At 37.2% G+C, this 19,532-nt stretch overlaps 1 protein-coding gene across 8 annotated transcripts in view; it reads left to right on the top strand.

Annotated features, from left to right (window-relative positions):
* The window catches only part of LOC121958979 (rho GTPase-activating protein 23-like), an 88,175-nt gene extending 69,363 nt beyond the window's left edge, over positions 1-18,812 (top strand). For 6 of the 8 annotated variants that reach the window (XM_042508164.2, XM_088069887.1, XM_088069885.1 and 3 more), the window contains exons 8-24: positions 1,134-1,298; positions 2,804-2,912; positions 3,826-3,865; positions 3,990-4,127; positions 5,256-5,564; positions 5,650-5,711; positions 6,528-6,634; positions 7,319-7,431; positions 8,574-8,726; positions 9,669-9,747; positions 9,872-9,945; positions 10,489-10,578; positions 10,680-10,805; positions 10,914-10,958; positions 11,113-11,206; positions 13,695-13,726; positions 13,833-18,812. In XM_042508164.2, the coding sequence (XP_042364098.2) occupies positions 1,134-1,298; positions 2,804-2,912; positions 3,826-3,865; positions 3,990-4,127; positions 5,256-5,564; positions 5,650-5,711; positions 6,528-6,634; positions 7,319-7,431; positions 8,574-8,726; positions 9,669-9,747; positions 9,872-9,945; positions 10,489-10,578; positions 10,680-10,805; positions 10,914-10,958; positions 11,113-11,206; positions 13,695-13,726; positions 13,833-14,843 (2,747 nt within the window). In that variant the 3' untranslated portion in view covers positions 14,844-18,812. The remainder of the gene's footprint in view (positions 1-1,133; positions 1,299-2,803; positions 2,913-3,825; positions 3,866-3,989; positions 4,128-5,255; positions 5,565-5,649; positions 5,712-6,527; positions 6,635-7,318; positions 7,432-8,573; positions 8,727-9,668; positions 9,748-9,871; positions 9,946-10,488; positions 10,579-10,679; positions 10,806-10,913; positions 10,959-11,112; positions 11,207-13,694; positions 13,727-13,832) is intronic. The other 2 variants (XM_088069889.1, XM_088069888.1) reach the window with 1 other exon arrangement.
* Positions 18,813-19,532: the final 720 nt, after the last annotated feature.

The following is a 19,532-nucleotide window of genomic DNA, read 5'->3' as shown; positions in this document are numbered from 1 at the left end:
TTCCCACAGTCATGGAAAATCTGGTAAAGTAATTTTACAATCGTGTTTTACAGGCCTGGAAAAGTCATGACATTGATGAAAAGTACTAAAAGTTTTGGAAAAGTCATGAAATTGATGAAAAGTAATGGAAGTTTTGGGAAAGTCATGGAATTTTGATGAAATTGTGACAGTAATCTTCCATGAATAACCTTCCAGAACATAACAGATATTTTTCTGTAGCTGTCAATGTAGCATTGCTTTAACATGCATCTTTATTTTCTCCTTGCATGCCATCTCTCCCATCATGTATGCCAACTACCTGAAATTATGTTTGACTTAAGTATGAATCTGACATGTCAATGAGATGGCAGACAAGTTGGGCAAGAAAAAAAAATATTATTTTGAAATAGTTTTGAAATTTTGACTATAGAAATGTATGGTCCTTGATTTATCAGCACAATATACTGTATATATATCATGCATTCCCACTTGGTCTGGTATGACTTATGGTTAATGTTAGCAAGCACTGCAGTGTAACTGACATTACTGACAGAATTAACTGACGGTATGACTCTTCCTTCTTTGTGCTACTTTTGCCATGTTGGCACAATGGGGGAAAAACTTGAATTATTCTCATTTTTAGAATGCTGTTATCATTCCAAATCTGTTAGCCCTAGAGTCATATCAGACGACCCCAAATTTTGCTGATATTAGCTATCTAAAAAATTGCATTACATATTTGTATTGATTGCTAACAAGTGAAACAAGATAGATAAACACTATAGCTAGCTCATTTTTAATCATCACAGTTGTCTGTTTTAATGCTAATATTGGATTTGTCAGGTCTAACTATTTTCAGCCACCTGGCCTGCTAACTGCCATCCACATCGTAAGCGGTGGCCTCTTCTTTCTGACTAAACAAGAAACTTTTTTGTGCCAGCAGTGTAAACAAAAGTTACAGAAAAAAACTTGTAGCTAAAGCCTCAACATGCTAAAGTTCTCCATCAGAGGTTGTTTCTGCCTCCAGAGTCAGTCCACTTCAGAGAAATGTTTCAATAACCTAAAATCCGGCTGAGGAGCTGGTCCTGTCTGTCCTGTCACTGTGTGCAATCATGTCTCATTCCTTGTTGCTCACCTGTGATGCTGACTTGCAGATGACCCCACCAGTCCTAGCACTGACCTGCTGGCCTGCTATGTACCAGCCCGCTCTGTCGTGTCCAGCTCCCAGGCCTCCACTGTGGCCACCCTCACCTCCACCTGTGTCTCCCCCACCCTGTCCTCCGTCTCCCCCTTTGTCAGACTGCGTTCTCAGGACTGCAGTGAGTCTCACTCACCCACTCTAAACACTGAGCGGCTTCACGAGGCTAGACCAATTTACAGTATGTCCTCCAGTATGTTGGACGTGACATTGCCAGATATCACGGCCAATGTTTTTCAATCCAAACGACAAGCAGTTATGTAATGCCTTCGTTTTGGCACGCTGATGTATTTGTCTAGCCGCAGCCTCAGACTCATCTGAAAGGAGTACAGTGACATTTGCAAATGAATTCCTTTCCATATTTGGGAAAAACAATTGAACTATAGAATTCTAAAAACCACTGTGACCCACTGTGTGAAATATAGATGTAGTGTTTGTTGTTTTGTTTTTTTTTTACCAGAAAATAAGGAAAAGCATAATAGCTATCCTTTAAATATTTGAAACCTGTGTGGCTTATTTCTTTAATGAACATGGCTAGAAGCATTACAAGAAAAATACCTAAAAATTGGAGAAAAAATAGTCCAAAACAAAGAAACAAAAAACACAGGAAATTTAAGTAAATACTACAACAACAAAAACAAGGAAATGGCCCAGCAAAAGGTACTTAAAAATATGATAATTCATTAAAAACAACTTGACATATTCAGTTATATTAATTATAAATATAGTTCTCTGGACATTTTCCCTGAGCTTTTTAAAAAATAATTTTCTAAATCAACCAATTTCTTGCACTTTGCAGCAAAGGTTTCCTTAAACTCTTTGAAACCTGTGAAAATTGGTTTATTTCTTTAATGAACATGGCAGGAAGACAATAAGCAACTTAAAAAGAAATTAGCAATAAATTCCAAAAAATATTACAAGAAAAATACCTAAAAATTGGAGAAAAGGATTATCCAAAACTAAAAATACAGGAAATTTAAATAAATACTACAACATCAAAAACAAGGAAATGACCCAACAAAAGGTGCTTAAAAATATAATAATTCATTAAAAAACAGCTTGACATAAAAAAGTATATGAATGCAGCGTAAGAAAAGTGATGTGGATCCACATTTCAAAGTGAATGTTTTATTACATATCCACAAGTTGTAATGAGTATGCTGTTTGTTGTGTATGCAACAGAATTTTTAGATTTTTATTTTATGGTTGGACTCTCCAAAACACTTTTTGGGTCATAGCTGACTTATCTTGTTTATATGGTGTCAAAACGATTCGAAAAATGCTAAGTTCATAAAAAAAAACAAAAAAAAACCCCACAAAAGTTAGGATTCTGTCCACATGTTTCTTATACTGGACGTGACATTTCTCCATATTTTCTGAAAAACTTTAATAACAAAGGAAGTGGTTAAAATCCAAATGTCACGCTACTCCTTCATTATGCAGTACGTACGTGTTTAACCCCTTAATCCATCCACCTGCATAATACTCACAATCAAAATAACATAGCATTTCATTCACTCATCTTCTTGTCAATTCACACATCACTGCCACACAGCGCATATTTTTAATCCCCTCTTTGTCGGCCTTCCTCGTCTCCTCGCTCTGACTGGTCTTCTCTCTCCTCAGGCAGTATTAAAGGTCGCCGCTCCTCATACCTGCTGGCCATCACCACAGAGAGATCCAAGTCCTGTGACGAGGGTCTCAACACCTTCAGGGAAGAAGGCCGAGTCTTCTCGTAAGAACCCACAGGACACTTTAAAGCTGAATTCTTTACTAAAACTGGTCCATATAGTTACAGAAATGAACTGTTCCAGTAGCCTCTGCAGTAGCAGTAGTAGTAGTAGTAGTAGTAGTAGTGTACCCAAAACTGACCAGCATCATTTAACCGTTTGCAAACTGGTTTAATTTCTTTCAAAAATACGATCACCAGCATGGCGAGAAATGTCCCACTAATTGCAAGAAATTATTTAAAGATGATGAAAGAAGCAAAAATAATGACATGAAAATGACCCAAAAATTGGTTTTCAAAAAGGGCGAGAATTATTAGAAAATTATCAAAAAAAACTGCGGATGGTGTCCAGAAAAATATTTTATGTTCATACTAATTATTGGTTTATAAAATTACACACACACACACATATATATATGTACTCTTTTTTTGCATTTTTGGGTGGTAATTTTCTTGTTTATTTTTGCTTACTTTCTGGAAATGTTCTCGTAACTTTTTACTCATTACGTTCTGTGTTTTTAGACAATGTGTTGCTAAATTTCTCATTTCCTATTTGCTCTGATTTTAAAGGGTTAAGGGACGCTTGAACAATGACAAATGTTCATTGATAGACACTTAAACATCTGTGATTTGTAATGAAATATATATATATATATATATATATATATATATATATATATATATAAAAAAAAAATATATATATATATATATATATATATATATATATATATAGGTATATTATAAGTTATTATAAGTTATTTGTATAATCTGTGTTCTACTTTTTGGAATTTCAGCTTTTTGATGTATTTTGTTTGATTTATATTTTTACTGGTTCTGATTTATATTTACTATGTAGTGTGCATATTTCTGTTCTTAAGTCATGTAGTCAGCCACCTGCCTTCTGCTTCCTGTTTCACAGCAAACTACCAAAAAGGGTCAAGAGCTTTTTCACTGATGGGGTGAGTGTTCAGCGCAGTGATGATCATTACATTCAGAGATACATGTATGTTTCTGTTGTAATCATTTTCCAGTGCAAACATGGTCTACTGTGCAATCCATAATAGTCCTACATTCTGTTTTTAGTCTCTGGAGAGCCTGCGAGCCCAGGAGGAGGCCCGGTCCAAACGCCACTCCACCTCTGAACTGGGAACCATCACCTTCAGTGATGTTCGCAAAGAGGGCTGGCTGCACTACAAACAAATCCTCACAGAGAAAGGAAAGGTGCGACATACTGCTGGCACACACTCCAAGATAATTAACCCTTATTTTACCCCAGACCCCTTTACTACTTTTCTGTTACTGCACCTATCTAGCTCTTCATATGCATTTTACTCTCAAAACGATGGCAGATTTAACACATGGAGATTTTAGAGGGGTTCTTAAATGCCTCCGTGCCAGCCAGGAGGGATTACTTTTTTGGGTTGTCTGTCCATCCATGCATACAGATAAAGGATATGAGCTGGTAGAACAGAGAGGGAAACAGGCAGTAAGATATGATACAAGACAGGTAGGCTGCTTTTCAAGGATTCAAGGATACTTTATTGTCACCCTGATGATGAAAAACATGAAAAGAACAAAATGCAGTACTCAGGTCTTGAATAGCATCAAACATCAGTTCTGTGTAAAATAAATAAATAAATAGAAACCTAAAAAAACACATAATGAACAATATAAAACCAATTAAAATGCATTAAAATCAAAGCAATAAACGAGCAACATAGCAGCCAAAAGCAGCATTAAAAAAGTGCAGCAGCTTGATAAAGTGCAGTATGTGACAATAGTCAGTTGTCCATAGTTCTGAGGCTTAGCATGACACTTTATGTTTTCTGTAACTTTGTTTTCTGTGTTAATGTGATTCTTTGTGCTGTGATTTGTTTTTAGTTTATTCAGATTGACGTGTTCTTGTTTTTGTCTTAATCCTTATTTGATTAGATCAAGGTGTATATGGTGAATATTGGGGATGAAATGGGGAATATTCATGTTTTAACTTTTTATAATGTTAAAAAAAGGAGGTAGGATTTGATTAAATAATATCTTACCTTATCTCATATCTTAATTTGCTCTTGTTATTTTTTATTATTTGGCACGTCTGTCAGTCCGTCCATCCATCCATTCTTGTGAATTTTTTTTTTCTTTCAAATTTGGCACAAACGTTCACCTGGACTCAAGGATGAACTAATAAGATTTTGGTGGTCAAAGGTCAAGGTCACTGTGACATTGTATCCGTCTGTTTCTTGTAAACGCGTTATCTCATGAGCATCTCTCAACTGCCAGTTTTTGGTTTATATGACATCACAGTATTCTGTTTATTGAGGGTTGTGTTCTTGTGTGTATATTTCCTCCTTGTAGAAAGTCGGCGGTGGCATGCGACCATGGAAACGCGTCTTCTCAGTGCTCCGCTCCCATTCGCTCTTCCTGTACAAGGACAAGCGAGAGGCCGTCCTTCACGGCGCAGGGGCGGGGCCCAGTCAGGACGAACACCCTCCAATCAGCATCCGTGGCTGCCTGATCGATATCGCCTACAGCGAGACCAAACGCAAGCACACCCTGCGGCTGACCACGCAGGACTTCTGCGAGTACCTGCTGCAGGCCGAGGACAGGGACGACATGCTGGCCTGGATCAGGGTCATAAGGGAGAACAGCAAGACTGACAATGAGGTCAGATCTCTGGACCTGGTTAATCTTGTGGAATTTACACAAACTCACACATACTCAACAAATTTTTCCCCTCTGTGTGCTGCAGGAGATTGGTTTCTCCAGACAAGCTCTCATCAACAAGAAGCTGAACGACTACAGAAAGCACAGGTCAGCACGCAGGAGTATATTTAGCAAAAAGCCTCTGCTTGGTCACAACTGTCCCTTATCCTTTGTGTAATTAGGAGTCACTGTGGCTCCAGGCTGGGAGCCTGTCACACACAATAACTCTGAATGCAGCTTCCAAAAACCAACAATGAAAGGGCTTCCATCTTGTTTTTAACATAAAACTGAGGTCATCATGAGATTTTTAAGAAAGGTATTAACCCTCTGAAACCTGGATCACTTTTTTGTGCTGCATTCAGATGGCTTTCTCAACTATTCAAACCTTTGGACCCTGAGCAAATTGGTTTGATTTCTTTGAAAAACATGGGAAAAGGCAATGAGCAACTTGGCAAAAAATGTCTTGTAAACTTAAAGAAATTAGTAGATATGTGAAAATGATTTTTTTAACAAGCTAGGGAATAATTCAGAGAGAACTAAATCTAAGATTATCATAATTATATCTTTTAAAATTATTTTTATAGAAATATTATTTTTTTAGGCTTTTTACATCCTTCTCTTTGTTTGTTCTATTTGCTTTTTTACTTTTACTTATTTTTTTTCACTTTGGTAAATAGTTTTCTGGTGTTTTTGTTATGCAAACTCATCGCTAATTTCTGGGTCATTTCTTCTTGAGTTGCTCATTGCCCTCTTCCCCATTATTTGAGAGAAATCAAGCCAATATGGCCAAGTTTCAAAGGGTTAAGACCTGAAAGACCCTCATATTTATGGAAATCCTTACTAAACCTTGTCTTTAAAAAAAAACTAACTCTAACTGCGCTTTATTTTCTCCTCTCCTGTGTCTGTTTCTCTCACTCTGTGCAGCCTGACAGGTAGTAAGCCTGACACGTCTCCCAGAGCCCATCGCATGATGCCTCCCTTTCTGCTGGCCAAGACTGACAACATTTCAGTGAACCGAGCCTCCAAAACCGGTGGGTACAAACACGACTCTGCTCTGTATTCCGTAACTGCTGATCAAACATAGGATGTGAGACTTTAACATTTGGTTCTTAAGCCATGCTAGCAGTGTTGCTCTAAGAAGGGAGGTCCTGATCAAGTTTGTTTGCTCTCCATCCCGGTCCAAGTCATTTGATACTGAGTGTTTGCCAGTATTGAGTTCTGATCTGATACTTGTATTCATTATACATGAAGGCCTATGTGAAGTTGCTTGTATCATGTGGAAATTAGACTACTTATGGAAGTACTTTTTGAGATAAGCATCACATTGTTTAATGAATCCATGTAAAAATGTCCTGGAACAGTACAGACCAGAGACTGAGCTCTGGTGGTGCGTGCTGTGCACTACATACAATGACTTTAATAGAAAGAGGAGCACCTGTATTTATGACGGTATTGAAAAACATACCTTTGGGATTTTTAAACACTCTGATATACTGTAATACTGTGATCCCACCAAAGCTGAGTTGCAATATGCAACCAAGACACATGCTGTTCTCAAAACCAATGTTCCCAACACCTGTGTGTGATCACCTGTGTGTGAATTATGTGAGCTGCAAGTTATTTTTCTATGTTTATGTTTAGTAAATACCAAGTTTTTATGTGTGACCGTGTGTGTGTGTGTGTGTGTGTGTGTGTGTGTGTGTGTGCACGCACAGATGACAACAAGGCGTTGTGGGGCATTAACATCATGAAGAAGGCCAAGAAGACTGGCAGTCCAAAGGCTTTTGGTGTGCGACTGGAGGACTGTCAGCCTGCTGTTAACCACAAAGTAAGCCCTCAGTGCTTTATGATTCAAGACAAACAAATACACCAACATCAGCATCACAGCAGAATAATAATGTGAATGCTACTTGTCTAAAAGACCCATGTCATGTGTGGACAAAATGAAAGCTCTAAGTACACAGTTGATACTTCACATGTTAGAAATACTGAATGATGAACTTTGATAAGTGTAACAGAGGTTATAATTGACCCTTTATTCATTTTCACTTTGCATTAGTCTGCAGTTTATATTGTGTTTATTAACACTAGATAAAGTCTTTGTTTTCCTCACTTTTTTGGCTTTTCACCAATAACATAATATATATAAAGGAAGACTGGAATAATTTTGTAAGTAATAAAAAACAAGCATTGTTATCTGGGTCCTCTCTCACTTTCCACGTGGTCAGGCCACAGCAGTTAACCCTTTGAAACCTGAGCAAATTGGCTTGACTTCTTTCAAAAGCATGATAAGAGGGAGATGCGTAACTTAAAATAAAATGCCAAAAGTTAAAATAACCTGAAAATAAGGAAAAAAGTAAAAGAAATTCAAAAAAAAAATTGTTTGCTTTTTTCTGTAACTTTACACAGAACACAAACAATTACAATTATAGTTTTCTGGACATTTTCCCTAGTTTTTGGGTTATATCTAATAATTGTCCCCAAGTTAATTTTCAGATAATTTCCTTCATCCTTCGTCATCTTTTACACTTTTTTGCAGTTTGCTTGACATTTCTTGCCAAGTTGCTGTTTTTATAAGACATAAAACCAATTTTCAGTTTTAAATGCTAGTAAAAGACAACTGAACGCAGCACAAGAAATCCGATGTTGATCCAGGTGTTAAAGGGTTAAAGTATAATTTACAATGACACAAAGTGATATTAATCTAAAATGAGATTTTTTTTTTATAAAAGTAGTAAAAAGTTACTCTAAGTGACTGTGTTTCTTTTCTTTTTGTTCCCTTTCAAACACTGCCCTTTTGCTGCCTCTTCTCTTCTATTCTTATCTTCATCCCTCTGTTCTTTCTCCATCTCCCCCGTCTCTTCTTCCTTCTCTTTCACCAAATTTAATTTCTCCTCCTGTTTTTCCACCAATTTCCCCTTACTTATCCTCTGTGCCTCCCCCTCTCCATCTCCCTCCATCTCTGCCCAGTTTGTCCCTCTGATTGTGGAGATGTGCTGTGGCGTGGTGGAGGAGACAGGTTTGGATTACACCGGCATCTACCGGGTCCCAGGGAACAACGCCATGGTGTCCAACCTGCAGGAGCATCTTAACAAGGGCCTGGACATCAACACAGCTGAGGAGGTGTGCAGGACACATGGGAAAATACCTGCATACTTTATATGTCACAGAATTTTTAATTTATTTAGATTTTTAAACCTGTTTTGTACGACAAATGAAAATAAAACGTAGATATTTAAGAATAAAGTCATGATATTATGAGAATAAAGTCGCATTTCCAAGAAAAAAGTTGTAATATTACGAGATTAAACTCTTAAATTTACGAGACAAAGAGTTGCAATATTACGAGATGAAACTCGTAAATTTATGAGAAAAAGAGAAGAAAAAAAAGAGAACAAAATTATGATAATAAACTCATAAATTTACAAGAAAAAACAGTTTCAATATTACAAGATTAAACTCGTAAAGTTAATCGGGAAAAAAATCAAAAATTTATAGGATTAAACTCATAAAATTACGAGAAAAAAAGTTGCAAAATTATAGGATTATACTTGTAGATTTGAGGAGGAAAAAAGTCAGAATAAAAAGAAATTAAACTCTGGTATAAAAAGCAACAAAGTATGAATAAACGATCAGAGGTGATGGATGAATGGTCAAAATTGTGAGATAAAATGTTAAAAATATTACATAAAAAGTGGAAATTATGGCCCAGGGATTTTAACACATTACTCAACTCTCCAGTCTTAATTTGTGACTTTATTTTTAAAAAAAATCTCAAATTTAATCTCATGATATTACAACTTTTTTCTTGTGACTTTACAATTTTAATTTTGTAATATTACTTTTCTTTCTAGCAAATTATGAGTTTAATCTTGTGACATTTTGACTTTTTTTTCTCCTAACATCTCCCAAAGGAAAGGAGATTTTTCTTGAGATTTAACTTGTTTTTTTTACATGGCCTTAACCTGTTTGCTTGAGATGTTTTGAACCAAGAATCATTTTGTTTAAGTTTTTTTTTAATGCTGCATTAGAAATATTAAACCCTCACTCTTTCTGTGTCTGCAGAGATGGCAGGACCTAAATGTAATCAGCAGCCTGCTCAAATCCTTCTTCCGAAAACTGCCTGAGCCACTGTTTACTGACGGTATGTCCACACATTTGTTTATTGTAAAGTGTAACATAAATCATAATCAACATGTATAGTGCACAATATGTAAGTAGGACGGTCACTGGATTATTTTCCCATATTTTGCCTCCTTCATCTACAGACAAATACAATGATTTCATTGATGCCAATCGAATAGAAGACGCAGAGGACAGACTGAAGACCATGAAGAAGCTGGTATGTGTCAAAGGACAGCAGAATATAGAGCAATAAATATGTTTGTCATAGATTTTCTCCGTTTCACTTTAACCCTTTGGAACATGAGCAAATGTGCTTGATTTCTTTCAAAAATAAGGGAAAAAGACAACAGAAGAAATTACCCGAAAATTAACAAAAAAAACTATTAAAGGTACAGGAAAACTACCTGAAAATTAGTTTTTAAAAAAGTAAAAGAAAGTTAAAAAAACAAACACATAAATGACCTGGAAAATATACTTAAGCAATTATAATGATTTTGTAAAATAATTTTAATTTTGCCCGACATTTTTCCCTAGCTTTTTTTAAAAATAATTTTCTAATTCTATGAATTTGTGAAACATTTTTCACACACACATTGTCTTTTTTTCCCTTTATTTTGAAAGAAAACAAACCAATTTGCTCAGTTTGTTCAAAGGTTCAAATCCATTTGAAAGGCACCTGAAAGCAGCAAGGAAAGTGACGTCACTCCAGGTTTCTAAGGGTTAAAATCTAATCAACCCTTTGAACTTCCTCCTTATCCAGATCCACGACCTCCCAGATCACTATTATCACACCCTTAAGTTCCTGGTGGGTCACCTGAAGAAGGTGGCCGATCACTCTGAAAAGAATAAGGTAAACTAACCCCCGATGATAAGCAGTTGTGTTATTGTTTTTTATGAAAAAAATTTAATTCATTGAGCCCGACACGAACATAACTTTGATACATTTTCCAGATGGAGCCTAGAAACCTGGCTCTGGTGTTTGGTCCCACTCTGGTCAGGACATCAGAGGACAATATGACCGACATGGTCACCCACATGCCTGACCGCTACAAGATAGTAGAGACACTGATCCTCCACGTAAGAACCAATACTTGCTTTCTTTAATGCAACAAGTAGTCAACCATTCTCCACTCATTCTATGTTTTGTCTAACCATTAATTATTCTGTGTTTTATTCCTTCAACAGCACGACTGGTTCTTCACTAATGGAGAGCTTGATAAGGAAGAGAAGGTACGTGAGACCACAGTAGAGGCTTTATATGTGCAAAGAGCTGAGTGTGCCATGAATACAAAGAGTGTTTATACTCAGATGTCCTCATTTGTACTTTCCGCTTTAATTTGGGGTGTGGTTGTGCATTTCTGGATGTGCGTGTGTGTTTGTGTAGGCCCCAGAGGATAAGCGGGACATGCAGCCTGTGCCCAACATCGACCATCTGTTGTCAAACATCGGCAGGCCAGGCATGCCAGGAGAGGCATCAGGTGAGGAAGTGTCCAAATCCTATCACTGAGATTGTCATAAGCCCTGTTCGCACGCGACTAATATTACGTGAGGACCTCTGGTAATTTCTAATAATTACAGAGGACATCTGTCATCTTCATCCCATGCAAATTGGACATGTCTGCAATTTGTAAAGTAAAAATTCCAGGGCGAACTACCTACCATATTTCTGCGAATACAGAGGTCATGGGATAATATTAGTCCTGTGTGAATCAGCATCTCTGTGATTTGCTGGTGATTTGGGGTTGTTTTGGGTTTTTTATTCTGCTCTTGGAAATAATGTCAGTAAATTTGAATAAAATACAGACATCACTTAACCCCTACAAATGCATGAAACACAGGCATGGGGGGATAATTTAAAGTACATGAGGTCCCCAGGTAATACTAGTCCCATGTGAACCAGGCTTTAGAGAAACATGTTCACCATGAGAGGATCCAATTTATCACATTAACTGATAGTTTGTCCATCATAAGGATGAGGGCACAATAATATTATATACTGCCAAAATATTTTTAAAAATGGCACTTTCATCCTAGCCAGCACTTTATTGACCCCATTTTAAAAATAAAATAAAATAAAATAGTTTGTTGTTTACCTTTCTTCTTGTTTTCAGGTGATATTTCTGTAATTTTTTTTTTAAATATTTTTTTGCTAATTTTGGGGCCATGTCTTCTTAAATTGCTCTCCATGTTTTTGGAAAAATCTGTCCAATTTGCTCAGGTTTCAAAGGGTTAATATGCTGATTATTTTCTCAATCAAGCAACTGTTGTTTTTTAATCAATATTTCACAGTCTCCTTCACCAGCACACTTTTGGGAAATCTTTTGACAAATGCCCTCATGGTATTGCAATTATTTGTACACATGTAAACTTATGGAAGTAGTTGTGTGAAGAATAAAAAAAAATAGAAGTTTGAACCCCTGCCTACACTCTCATCTCTGCACACCTGGCCAATTGCTGCATTAAATGGGCATTATTGTTTGTTTCAAAAAGTTTTGGAAGTTGTCAGCCTCTAAAATTCAGCTGTTGCAAAGGTATGGGGGATTTCGGATGCTGTTCAGTTTTCCAGGAAGAACTCTGTTTAATGTATGATGACCCCTTTAACATTCAAAAGAAAGCTAGATTCCTACAAGAATGCCCAAACCTTTTATCTGGGTCTCCTGCTAACCTGCTTGTGTAACTCCAGTGTAGTTCAGTATGTTCTGACTGGAAGCATAGTTTTGCTAATTTGGATTCACCCAGAAGGAGCACAGAGAAAAGACTTTAACAGAAAACAGCTTTTCATGAGGATGACTAATGCCAATGAAATCCTTAATATTTAATGCATTCAAATCTAACCCACCATCCACTCGCTGCACTATTAATAATGCAAGATGGTGGCCTCTAGCCTTGTTTCCACCAAACACTTTCAGTCTGCAACTTGTTGATTGTCCAAAGAAAAGTATTGCATGACTATTTTCGAACAAAATGAGCAAGTTGGAAAAACAAAAGAAGACGGGAGGAAAACAAATCAAGACAAAGGTACCAAGTAAAGCATAGAGTGCATACGAAATGTACATCGCTGAAAAGTTATCCATGTTTTCACCGTTCGAGAAGCAACCCGTTTGACGCTTGCTAACTTGTTTGATATGTGACATAATAGGTCAACCGGAAGATGGTCCAATAGCAACTAGCTTAAAGTGGGCATACCGCCACCTAAAGTATACGTAACGTATACTTCTGTCAATAAATGGATGCTCCCCTGGTGCTTGTATACTGGGACAAGGACAGTAGTTCAATTAAATGGCCTAATCAAGCTATAACTGTAGCTCCACTTAACTGTGGATGGAAACGTACTGACTGTCAAGCAAGAGACAATTCTCTCTTGACCTGTCAGTTCTAATGTGTAAAAAACTGAACTGACCTGAACCAGACTGCTTGGTGGAAACAAGGCGTTAGACACAGTGTAGACTTTGAGTTCAGTGTCTTTCCTACCTCATAGATCTCTGTACTTCTCCGGCTGTATTTTTTCTGCCTGTGAATACTCATGATGTTTCCTACTTTCTCAATTTCTCCTTTTTCCGGACCTCTCTGCACTCTTTGTCTCTAGCTGAGACAATGGATCAGCCTCTTCGGTAGGACCAGGTCTTCCTCCTTGTGTGTTTATGTTTGGTGTTTCCATTGCCCTTGGATTCATTTACCCATTCATTTTCTTTCTGTCACTCGTGGTTTCCAACCAGTGTACCATCATTGCTCTGTCTTGATAATGTTAAAGGAGAACTCTAGCCATTTTTGCTGCTTAAAGTAAATACAACTATAGTTGATTCTTAAGACACACCTCCAATAATGGCTAGAGTTCTGCTGAAAGGTTGCAGTTTTGGTTGTGTTTGCTGTGAGTAGGCAGATATCACACCTTTGTACCACTCCTAACACTACCAACACTTGTCCAGTGATGACATGGTTCTAATCTACATCTTTTCCTTCTAATAGATTCCACCACCAGCGATTCACTTAAGTCTAAGGTAAGAAAGAAAACTTTACTCTGCTTAATTCTGGGAAAGCTATAATTGAATCTGAAGTGACCAAGTGTGGAGTGACCATCATTTAATCCAAATTTGAACCTTTCAGCTTTCTTCGCTCTCCAAGAAGGACCTGAATGCCAAGGACTTCCTGCCCATGTCCATCATCTCCGCTGTGACCCGCAAACGTAAAAAATGCCTCAGTGCCCACCTGCAGGGCAGCAGCGCTGAAGAGGACTCCGACCATGAGCCAGTCAAAGCCAGCAACTACGGGGGAGGAGAAGAACAAGGAGGGGAAGAGGAAGTGGATGGAAGAGAGGAAGAGCCAGTCAAGGGAGAACATACCATTCCTAAAAAAGAAAAAAGGGATGAAAAGGAAAATGGGGTGAAAGCAAGAGAGGTCACAGAGGGAAAAAATTCACTGGCTCGAAATGAAGAGGCTGAAAAGGATGTGGTGAATGGAAAAGGCAATGGTGCAAAAAAATTTGAAAGGGAGAGCAGGCGCAGAACGACCTTGCCGGGAAATGCACCCCAACGTCCGAGAAGTTTCCTCTGCTCACACCATCAGATCCATGCCACATACCCAAGACCCCCAAATGTAACTAATCCTTCCCATTTGAGACCTCACCATCTATCCAAAGGACACCCCACACTCCCTGTCTGGATCAGCCCCACCAGACCTCCAAACCTCTACCAGGCCTCCAGCTTTTACGGGACCCAGCAGCCAGACTGGAACCAGTCAGTGCCAGTCCGCTACAGGAAGACTAGAGGTGGGAGGACAAGGGCTGTTTCCATGAATCTGGACCTTGAGCTGGGCAGGAGTGAGGACAGAGTCAGAGGGTGGAGAGCAGAGAAGGTGGAGGTGATCAGAGTCATTGAGGGAGCACCAGGTCAGCATAGATGTGTTGGGGTTCCTCAGGGATCAATTGTAGGTCCCGGGTCAATTCAGGAAATAGATCCCCTCCCTCATCTTGCCAAGGAGTCTCTCCCTCTCTCATCCTCATCCTCTGGACTGAGAGATCAAACATCTCCAGAATCTCACACTGTGGTCCTTAGGAGATCAGCCCTGGACCCGCGCGACAAGACCAGAGCATGGCGTCGTCACACGGTGGTAGTTTAACCTGACTGTTTCATCTACTAATGCAGTACCAAGGGCTTGCCCTTTACTCACAAACACTGGATCACCTGCTTCTAAAGCTAAGTGTCCGTCATGTTGCTTTAGGGATCTCTTCTCTCTTGGCTTTTTATTGGCACTGAAGTTGGAGATGTAATCTCATGGTTAAGTAATACTTTGACATTATGTGCAGTTGTAGAGTTTCATTCCAAAATGAAATAACCTCCACTTAAAAAAAATGTGAAAGTCCTCCTGAAATTAACATACAGATGCTATTATTGAACTACTTATGAACTATTTGTCTTTAACCCTTTATTTACAAAATAACTGCCAATGTAATTATCCAGATCATTATATATTTGGAAAGATCATTAGGGCTGAACATGGAAAATTGTGATCCTGGTATTTACAGGAATTTCTTGCCAAAGGTGATCAAGTTTCTCAGGGAAAATACCTGTGGGATCCTGTGACTTTTAGCCTTTCACATACTACTCATCCACATATTAATTGTCCAACCTGAAGGCACAGTAACACCAGAAGGTGGCACAGTGAAGTTCATTCATGAATCCTTGTGATAAAGGTGGTGCCAGAAGCTTGGTGAGGTTTGGTTTGCACTCACAAGGGCTAACTAGTGAACTACTTTCGCTGAAAAAACTAACATGCTAAGATGCTTACCAGCCAGGGACATGCTAGTGTTAGTCAAGGCTCATTCTCACTACATGAAAAACCTGCCCACACCCACTAACATCTTGCTTTTTAATGCAATGGGAATGTCTACAATTGGCATTCACAGCCTGGCCAAATGACTCTGCATTGTTTATGGGTATTTATCACCTCTAGCTGCAATCAGCATTGATAGAAACACAACACCCGGATAATCACGCTATTTTAGCTCCTTATCTGACGAGATGTAATGGTGTGCCACCACTAATTAGCACGTCTCTACCTAAGCTGCTCTAAAACACCGATTCAAATTAGTTTGCAGCAAGTTTGAAAGAGAGACTGAATAAGTAAGAGAACTATGAAGAGACGTAACCACTGTAAAGTTTTCACAGACCTCTGTCCCTGCCGCTTTTTACTGTTTACTTGTCCTCCAGTCTGTCAGTGACATCGCACGAACACACCAAAACAGCTTACAAGCACAGAAAGACATACTGTATTGGCAATAGGAAAGCAGTCCATAGCCTATTTTTTTCTTATTTTTTTATAGCCTGGGAATCAGACGAATGCTGAAATGTCTGCATGTGAGAGTTTTTTCTTTTCATATTGATGGAGAGAAACCCAGGGCTCTATATATTCACAAGAAGAAATCCATGTAATTATTCCATCTTTTTCAAAAACACCTAGAGGAGTTTCAGACAATCCCAGTGAAAATTGGTGCAGTTGATGTTTTACAGTGTGATTCTTGATACAAACACTAGAGGGTGCTAAAGCAAGAAGTCTTTAGATCCCACACATGCAGGCTTTTACCCTTTGGAGCAACATCACTCTTCTACTTTAAAAAAAATCTAAATTTTTCAATCTTTGAACATGAAAGAAAGGGTTCAATTTCTCTCAAAAATTTGGAGAAAAATTAGTAGATTTAGAAAATTATTTTTAAAAACCTGGTGAAAGATGTCTAGGGAAAAAATAAACTAGGGGAAACTTTATTATAACTGATTTAAAATTATTTGACAAAATTATGATAACTTTTTGGTGCCTTTCCCATTTTGTTTTTTTGTTTTTTTTTCTGTTAACATAAAGACAGCACATACAACATATAACACAGGAGATGTTCACAATAAATTCACATACTTATCATATTTTTGGTCTTCTCATGTCAATTTTCAACATTACAGTAATACCATTTCCTGAAAAGCATTCAGTAATTCAGCATTTTTCTCCCATCTAAGGACTAAGAGCACAAAAAATAGATAAGTATGATAGATCAGTAATAAAAATGACAATTAAGTATAAACCAAGGTCAAAAACCATAACAAAACAGAAAAAGAACAAGCAATTAAAAACAAAAAAACAAAGCAAAAGAAAGAAAAAAATGAGGCATCTTTCTTTCTTTTTTTCAAAACTAATTTTCAGGTAATTTTCTTGTACTTTTTACTCATTTCTTGCAACTTTTGGGGTCATTTCTTCTTTTATTGCACCTTGCCTTCTTATGCTTTTGAAAAAAAACATTTTGCCCAGGTTTCAAAGGGTTAACATATATTTCTGAAATAATGTTTTGGAATGAAACCCTTCAATTGTCAATTTAAAACATGAGAAAAAATTGAGACAAAGCCATATCAGACATTTGAAATTGAACTCCAGAGCCCAGCTGCTGCTGTTCCAGCTAACCGCCACCAGCAAAGACTCCAGCAGTCACTGCAAAGCGACTGTGATGCACACGCTGATGTCTTCCCCCACTGACTCTCACTAATGATGTCTTTGACCACATCCACATGGGCAAATATCACTGATGCATGCTGAGCTGCAGCACAGAACACTTCAGAGGAAACCGCACTTCAGTTTACCTGTCAGCCCTTTACGAGCTCCTCCAAAGCCTCCTGTGGATCTGCAGGGACGTCAAGCATCTGTGGGAGCCAAACAGCTTGCTCTCTCTGGATGATTGGACGCGGGCATTATGCCAAAGCTTCCATGGACTAAAAAAAATGCATGCATGGGGTCAGTGACATATAAAAATATGCAAACCCGAAGTGTTCAACACAAGCCTATCGTGCTTCCCTGTGTGTGTCCAGTATTTTGGGGGACGAGGGCCAGAGCTTTGGAACACCTGTTTCAGAGGAGCAAAGTGTTAAAGGCAGCTATGTGAAGTCATGCCAAAACTCTTCTCTTTTCTATTGGCTTATTTCAATTGAGAAATAGGGCCATGTTAATTGTTAATGTTAATCTTTCATGATAATTTTTAGATTTAATGAATAAAGTCATAATGTTACGAAAAAAAGACACAATTTCTAGAAAAAAGTCATAATAAAATGAGGAAAAAAACTCCTGAATTAAGTCCTAATATTACGGGATTATACTTGTAAATTTACGAAAAGAAAAGGTATTGTATTACAATTAAAATTGTACATGTACAAGAAAAAAAAAGTTGTAATATTATGAGATCGAATTGTAATTTTATGAGAAATTAAGTCACCGATTAAGACCAGAGAGTTAGGTAATATGGTAAAATCCATGATTTCCACATTTTTTTATCTAATATTTTCAATATTTTATCTCATAATTTTGACCATTCATCCATCATTTCTGATCATTTATTCAAACGTTTTTGCCTTTTATACCACATTACCTGACACTAAGGTCTTAATCTGTGATTTTAATTGTCATTATATTACAAGATTAATCTCACTGTATTTTGACCTTTGTTTTTTGCTGGCAAATTTACGAGTTTAATCTCATAATGTTACAAATTTTTTCTCGTAAATTTCCAAGATTTTTTTCTCAAAATATTAAGTTTTACTTGGAATTGCAACTTTATTCTCGTAATATTATGACTTAATTTTCTACGATTTTTTTTCTTTTCCTTTTTGTTAACATGGCCCTAATCCTCTGCCATAGGTTATTGTACAATATCAGCAGCATGGAGCCCGGAGAGAAGCATCATATCAGTGTTACTAAGAGTATCGTCATGGGAACAGTTGAAAGTCAGTGAATAACCTCCTTAAATCCAAAACCACAGAGTCTTACCTGAGTGATGTTTTTGCATTTTTCCTTTTCACATTTTCAGTATTTTTGCTCCCATTAACAAACGGAGCTGAACCAAACAATGCCAACCACTGTCATCCGAGCAGACTCCATGTTTGTCTTAATCATATCTAGACTCAGTCTGTCCTTCTCTCTATCTGTGCCCTGTGCATGTACTTTATGTACGTGGGTGACTGTGTGTGGACCAATTTTGTAACAGTTGTACAAAGCCTTGTTAAGTTAACCTGTGTATATAATTATTATACATAATATATTAAATTATTTGTTTTGGAAGTGGGGTTGTGTTTCTTTTTTGACCATTTTTACCATATTTGGCATATGGAGAAAATAAATGCTATTCCCATTAGGTGCACTGTCACAATCGATGTTGCTGCTAATCACTGACATATGATAATAGTATGATAACAATATAATATGTGTGATGATTAAAATAATTATCTACTTAGCATATAGTATAATGAAAATTATTCCATTTTTTTGGTGGGGTTTTTTCACGTAAAAACATAGTAACATCATGACAAAAACCTGGTATTTAAAGGGTTAAAATTCTGAAAATGAATGAATATTTGATTTTTATGATTAGGACTGATGTTGGTTTAAAAACATTAATCACTGAAAGTAGTAAATTATATTAATGTATTATATTTTTTAAAAGTCTAGTTTTGAAAGGTACATTTTTAGCCCTTAACAGCATAAATAGGAGTATTTGACACTGCACAAAAAATAATAATGTATTAAAATCAATGTTGCTGCAAATCCCTGACATATCCAAGCATGTGATAAAAAAAAAAACAATTATCTGCAAATCACTGACATATCCTAGTGTGTGATAATAAAAATAATAATTATCTATTTAGAATTTAGTAATGTAATGAAAATGATTCTCTTTTTTTCACCTAAAAACACTGACATCATGACAAAAACCTTGTGTTTATAGGGTTAAAATTATGGAAAGTAATGAACATTTAATATTTGTGATTACGGCTGATGTTT

This window comes from Plectropomus leopardus, chromosome 19, assembly GCF_026936395.1.
Source record: "Plectropomus leopardus strain MGB_pleo_1.0 chromosome 19, ASM2693639v1, whole genome shotgun sequence".
Taxonomy (NCBI): Eukaryota; Metazoa; Chordata; class Actinopteri; order Perciformes; family Serranidae; genus Plectropomus; species Plectropomus leopardus.
This window is presented reverse-complemented; position numbering and strand designations above follow the sequence as displayed.